Raw genomic sequence first — 7226 nt, forward strand, 5'->3', positions numbered from 1 at the left:
CAAGTCATCAAGGAGAGCCAGGCTGAGCTCTCTCTGCTATACAGCAGCTTTCCACTAGCTACCCATTTTACACATGGTAGTGTAAAATAATGGCACCCCACTCCAGTACTTTTGCCTGGAAAATCCCATGGACAGAGGAGCCTGGTGGGCTGCAGTCCATGGAGTCGCTAGAGTTGGACACGACTGAGCGACTTCACTTTTCACTTTCATGCCTTGGAGAAGGAAATGGCAACCCACTCCAGTGTTCTTGCCTGGAGAATCCCAGGGACGGAGGAGCCTGGTGGGCTGCCGTCTCTGGGGTCGCACAGAGTCGGATACGACTGAAGCAACTTAGCAGCAGCAGCAGTGTAAAATAATGAAATTAGAACACTGCCCAACACCATACACAAAAATAAACTCAAAATTGATAAGAGACCTAAATGTAAACCCGGAAGTTATAAAACATTTAGAGGAAAACATAAGAAAAACACTCTGTGACAAATCACAGCGAGATCTTTTTTGGCCCACCTCCTAAAGTAGTAAAAGTAAAAATGAAAATAAACAAATGGGACCTACTTAAACTTCAAACTATGCACAATAACCTGGATAAGGAAGCAACCTAGGTGTCCACTGACAGATTAATGGATAAAGAAGATGTGACACATATATACAGGAGTTCATTTATAAGCAGAACAGAGAGGTGGCAAATACAAGAGAACTGCTAATGGAACTTCGAGAACAGAGAATATTGTTAAGGACAAATAGGATGATAGTTCTAGAACATGTGGCAGTGTCCAAGATTAATTTGGGAACCACAAACAAAGAGGCCTATTGATGTGTACACTTTTTTCCTCAGGACAAGATGGCCAGCCAAGTGCAGTTAATTAACAATGAAAAATAATTTAAAATAAACACAGATTGAAAACTCTCAACACAACAGAAGAAAAAAAAATAAATACAAAAGCAAATCCAGAAAACAATAGAAATTGGCAACAGCTTGATAGGCAGAAACAAAGATTACTACAAGCTGTGGTGAAAATTAATAGGAATTCCAGACTAAAGAGTTGTTGGTTAGGGATTAATTGCTGGAACAATAAGGATAATAAAAGCAAGAGCAAAGTGACAGTGACATTTTGTGTCATTATTTATAAAGCAGCAGCATTTGCATGTGTTATGTAGTTGTCAGGACTAAATTTAATTTGGCAAATTTAATTGCCAAACTTAAATCAAGTTTCTGATAATGTAGACAAAAGGGAGATTTCCAGAGGGCAAGGGAACACAGAGGGTCAACATGAACATGCTAGTCTTTGTAGGTTCTAAGTAATATTTTAGTTCTTCCATAGAAATGGAAATAGAAATGATAGAATAACCTGAGTAGGTGGCTCTGTTGCTCTGAATTAAAAAGCAGTTTAAAAAAAATGCTATTAATCTGCTAATGCTCTCACCGTTACTGCTCTCTGAATTTCTCAGGCAAGTTAATCTTCTCAAGAATACGATATTATAGAAAATATAAACAATGAACCTGACTTTTAAAAAATTGTATTATTTATTATGTCTGGCTGTGTTGGGTCTCTGTTGCTCAGGCTTTTCTCTGGTTGTGGCAAGCGGGAGCTACTCTCTTGCGGCTTCTCATTGCTGTGGCTTCTCTTGTTGCGGGGCACCAGCTGTAGGGTGTGTAGGCTTCAGTGGTTGTTATGTGGGCTCTGTATTTGCAGCTTGGGGGCTCTAGAGCACAGACTCAATAATTATGGTGCAAGAGCTTAGTTGTTCTGCAACAAGTGGGATCTCCCCAGACCAGGGATCAAACCCATGTCTCCTGCAATGGCAGCCAGATCCTTCACCACTGAGCCACCAGAGAAGCCCGGAACTTGACATTTTAAGCTCTGGATTTGGAGATTTCTGTCCCTAGAAAACTTGTCCCTAGACATTCTTCCCTATCTTTCTCATTTTCTTGGACCTTTGGGACATAGTTATTTCAGAATATCATTGGGTTAACTTAAGAAACCTTGCTAAATGCCCTGGGCTAGTTCCTGACAGGACAGCTAACTCTGTAATTATTCTGTTGCTAACCCAAGGCTGATTTCTCTTTTTGATCCTAATCTTTTGGCTAAGAAAATCTCAGGAGTGAAGTACTAAATATTTTTGGAATGAAGAAAATATTTTTATGTGAAATAAGGTCTTGGTAAAGCTGAATGCTTCAGGGAAGAGAGATTTGATAGTGAACAAAGCCAACAGGTACATCAATCCATAGCTGGGAGGCAGTTCCTATAAAGGTCAAGGCTCTCAAGTACAATGGGTCTCTATTTCTGTCTCAAGTTTTCCTATTTTATGTGGATATTCTGCAATATTTCAACAGAGCTGCTAAAAATATATATCACACACAAATTTAGAAAAGAAATTTTGATTTGTCTTCCTACAAATATAACTATATATAGACACATATACATATGTGTCTATGCTGTTGTTCAGTCGCTAAGTCATGTCCGACTCTTTGTGACCCCATGGACTGCAGCACACCAGGCTTCCCTGTCCTCCACTATCTCCCAGAGTTTGCTCAAGTTCAAATATATATATATATATATGTATATACTTTTAATTTTAGTTTGTTATTATCTCAACCAGTTATGTCATATTTTTATCACTTTCCAATTGTGTCGTCCTTCCCTTTGCCCAAGTTGGCAAACCAAGATGATAATAATAATAATAAAAATAATAATCTACTGTTTTGATTTCAACTCTTTTTAATGGATTGCAGATTATCTTTCCAAGTTTAACTTAATTCCCCCTTGACTACAAATGTGCAACTGATACAAGTCTGAAAGAGAAAATGCTATACTTTTTGTCAGAAAGAGGGGTATGCTCTAAGTTCATTTTTAAATGAGCCCAACACATGAAGAAAATTACTGTAAATATGAATTTTTAATTTTTTATTAATTTCAACAGGTTCATTCTAATAAAATAATAACAGCTTGGCCTACTAGACATTATTTTTTTAATAAGACAGTTTACTTTGGCAACTTCTCCTCCTCCTTAAAAGTACTGTTTTTTTTAAATCTCTATATCTCTATGAACCACTCAGATTTTTTGGCCCATTAAATTTTCAAAGTTTAACAAGTGAGCAGGAAACACACCCTTCCATACCCTGAGTTAAGCTAGTACAAGGAACCACAGAAGTAAAAGTGTAAATAAAGGATCTTTTTTAAATGCAAAAATGAAAGGAAACTAAAGTTTGAACTTTGGAAAGACAGGACAGTGTATTCAAGGTATTCTTTAGAAGAAAACCGCTGGTGAAGTTTTCCCAAATCAACACGAATGTTTATTTTAATTCCATTGCTGTCATCATTATTATTTTAAGAAGAAAAAGTCCAAAAATGTATTACATTTATGGGATTCTACCTCCTACTGTAAGGAAACAGTCGAATACGACAGCACAAGGCACATCCCGCTCCTCTTGCAGACACGGTATTAAAGACATGTAACTGACAAATTTAGTTGATTTGCTGAATATAGTCACTTTGTCTATAAATTTTTATTTAGGAGTATCAGCCATTTGTATAGACCTAAAACTTGCACCAGTTGCAGAATTCTAGTTGCTTAGGTCTAGGAAGATAGAAAAGATAAAGCTGCAGAATGAGATAGCAACCTGTAAGTCAATCCATCAATCCATCATTTAATTACTATTGTGAGTACTTGCTACATAAGAATCCAGAAAAAGAAACCAGAAGAAAGTCACATGGATTTTTTTCTCTTGTTTTTGTATTTTTTTTCCTTATAAATTAAGATTATCAGATATATACCAGTGAGTGGTTTCCCTAGCTCAAAAGAAAACAATATGTGTTTGGTGCCATGGAGGAGGACAAGACTATGTATTTAATTACTTTAGCCTTATTTTGTCCCTTGGCATGATCTGTTCCCTGATTTCACCCCAGTCAAGCTTGCTTTGAAGTCGCTGACAAATTAAATCAACCACTTGGATCATATGTGTCCCAAAGAATGTGGTTTCTCAGGTATGAGCAATCTATCAATCCCCCAGTCTCCTTTCACTTTGGCATTCTGACAATCCTAGCAAATTCTCAGGCAAAGATTGCAACTTATGTTTTGGCCACAGCAGCCCTTACTCAAAGTTTCAGAATTGCCAGTTCAAGGTACAACTTTCACATCTCAAGGGACTGGTACATTTCTTGATGATTGTGCAAACATTCTTAATTGTGCCTCCAGGTAAACATACTGCTGTCTTCTTGGACAACTGAGAAGTACAAAGAATGTTTATGTGCTGGTCCAGTCGTTCCAAGTATTTCTTGTGGGCTTAGACACACCTGAGTTACCACCCCCCTCTTACTGGCTGAGAAAGTTGCCCCACCTGATTTGTAACTTTACCCGCCACAGTCAGTAGCTGGGGGCATCTCGGCCAGCCAATACTGGATTTAATCTAGTTAGAAGCAGACGAGCAGCTCTTATTTGAAAAAAACACTGAGTTTTGAGTTCATTACTACGGGAAAACTGCTCTCCCTCGGGGCGCAGAGAACCTGGCTTCAGAGCAGCCTTACCAGCTCAGGCGCCTGGTCGGATAAAACCCAACCTGGAGGAGAATGGCTACCTACGCCCTGCAAATCGCCGGATTGGTGCTCGGTGGTGTGGGCATGGTGGGCACAGTGGCTGTCACGGTCATGCCTCAGTGGAGAGTGTCTGCCTTCATTGAAAGCAATATTGTGGTCTTTGAAAACCTCTGGGAAGGACTATGGATGAGTTGCATGAGGCATGCTAACATCAGAATGCAGTGCAAAATCTACGACTCGCTGCTGGCTCTCTCTCCGGACCTACAGGCAGCCAGAGGACTGATGTGTGCCGCCTCGGTGCTGGCCTTCCTGGCTTTCCTGACGGCCGTCCTCGGCATGAAGTGTACCAGATGCGCCGGGGACGACGACAAGGTGAAAGGTCACATTCTGCTGACCGCTGGAGTGATTTTCATCATCACTGGCCTCGTGGTGCTCATCCCCGTGAGCTGGGTTGCCAATTCCATCATCAGAGACTTCTACAACCCAATAGTGGATATTGCCCAGAAACGGGAGCTGGGAGAAGCCCTCTACATAGGCTGGACCACGGCCCTGGTGCTGATTGTTGGAGGGGCGCTGTTCTGTTGCGTTTCCTGTTGCCATGAAAAGAGCAGTAGCTACAGATACTCCATACCGTCCCACCGAACAACCCAGAAAAGCTATCACGCCGAAAAGAAGTCGCCGAGTGTGTACTCCAAAAGTCAGTACGTGTAGTTATGACTCTTTTTAAACTACCTAGAAAGCCACCCAGATGACATAGATGTCCACTCTTCCCAAAACTGAGACCCAAAAGAACATTGATTGGCTGTTCTTAACTGCCTGGTATTAATCACAGGGACTGATTACATCAGCTCTTTATGATTCTATAATCAATTTCAGCTGCATGAGAAATTGTACACATTGCTTTGATTATTCTAGAAAGAACAGTAATTTGTTTTCTAAAATGGTTCATGTTTTATCTCCTTTTATTAGTTACTTCAAAATGACATTGTTGGAGACAATTATTTTACAACTGTGATTTCTCTATGACAGAGCGTTATGTATATAGATGAGTGTAACATTTCTGTGTCACATAGGTAGAGACAGGCTTATATAGTCCTATTTTAAATGAAACACTGATTCATTACACTGAATAAATAGAATTCAGCTATTGCTTTTCAGGGGAACCAGGGGTAAGATTGAAGAAGGTTAATATTAATTGTTTAAAAACAGCTTAGTGATGAATGCACTTAATTTATAATGAAGGTTAAAATGAAAGCTTTAATCAGCAGGGTAAAGGGAACTAAATGGCTTTTTGATATCTCATTTTTCAGCCTAGGAGTTAGAAATCCAAATTCCTTTTTCCTCATTCCCCAGAGGCCTTCCTTTTCTTGTATATTAAATGGTCATCTTTTAAAAGGCAGATATTTTGTCAAGGGGCTTTGCATTCAAACTGCTTTTCCAGAGCTATACTAAGAAGAAAGATAAAGCTATAGTCTAAGAAATATTAAAGACTTCAGGAAAGTGAAGATTTTTTTCCTCAAGTTTTTGTGGTTGGAGAAGGATACATTTTGACAAGAAATCATATATATATATATATATATATATATTTTAATAACTATTTGTATAGAGACTTTGGACTTTCATTAATATAAATAACAGAAGAGAAAAATTATATACCTTTATTTGATTACCAAAAAATGAAACCAAATTGTCCTCTGTGAACTACATCTTATATGTGGATATTTAAGTCAGAATTGTCATTTCAGTTTTCAAAGGTGAATCTTTCTTTGTTCCAATTTTGTTCAGTTTTACTAAGGCACAGGTATACTATATCTTTGTGTTTCCCCCAGATTTTATTGAACTGTTAATCTGATTTGAAAGTTTGTATATACATTTTTCTAGCTTAATAAACTATGTGTATCTGCTTTATGTCCTTTGTATTAATAAATTGTGCTTTTTATATTAATTTGATATCTTTCATTTTTCTTCAGTTTTTAAATATTTTAATAATGTAAAGAGTTTTAAAAAACCTGATATTTTCAGCTTTGCAGTTAAAAAAGGATTTCAAAATCACATTTTAAAGATAAAGATAGATTCAGCATTAATTTTTGAGAATACAGATTATTATATATCATTTAATATGATATACTTACAATGATTGGATTTACACACTAGTATTAGATGTTGATAATATATTTGTAATTTTTTAAGATAATACTATAGGTTCCAAAAATCTATTTCCTGCATGTATTATTACGTATGTAATAGCTATTTATGTACAAACTTTCCATAGGGAGATATATCCCTGCCTCTGAGAAATAGCATTAATTAATAATAGGGCATAATGTTTTAGGGACATGCATTATAAACTAAGACCTCTACTGTTTTAAATGAATTATATCACTAAATCGCTTATAAGACTGATATAATTAGTTTAATTTACAGATGAGGACCCCTCAGAACAGTTCATTGGTTAATCAATAAGTGTCAGTCTGATTTCATAGTTCATATACTTTTTTTTCAGTGCAGGTAGATTTACTTCAGCAATGTCTAGTTTATGAACTGATTTTTGTATGTGAAAATAACTTGTTTACTGTTAGTTGGGAAAACTTTTAGTGTTTTTTCTGAGACTGGTGATTTTCCAATAACTAAATACTAACCTATCCTGGGCAATTTTGCCCTCTTAGGTCAAAACATTCATGAGAACAGAAA

At 37.3% G+C, this 7226-nt stretch overlaps 1 protein-coding gene across 1 annotated transcript; it reads left to right on the top strand.

Annotated features, from left to right (window-relative positions):
* Nucleotides 1-4466: 4466 nt before the first annotated feature.
* On the top strand, nucleotides 4467-5985 carry CLDN8 (claudin 8). The gene has a single exon (XM_005899553.3). It carries the CDS (start codon nucleotides 4569-4571, stop codon nucleotides 5244-5246), a length of 678 nt encoding a protein of 225 aa, XP_005899615.1. The 5' UTR covers nucleotides 4467-4568; the 3' UTR covers nucleotides 5247-5985.
* Nucleotides 5986-7226: the final 1241 nt, after the last annotated feature.

This window comes from Bos mutus, chromosome 1 (genome assembly GCF_027580195.1).
Source record: "Bos mutus isolate GX-2022 chromosome 1, NWIPB_WYAK_1.1, whole genome shotgun sequence".
Classification (NCBI taxonomy): domain Eukaryota; kingdom Metazoa; phylum Chordata; class Mammalia; order Artiodactyla; family Bovidae; genus Bos; species Bos mutus.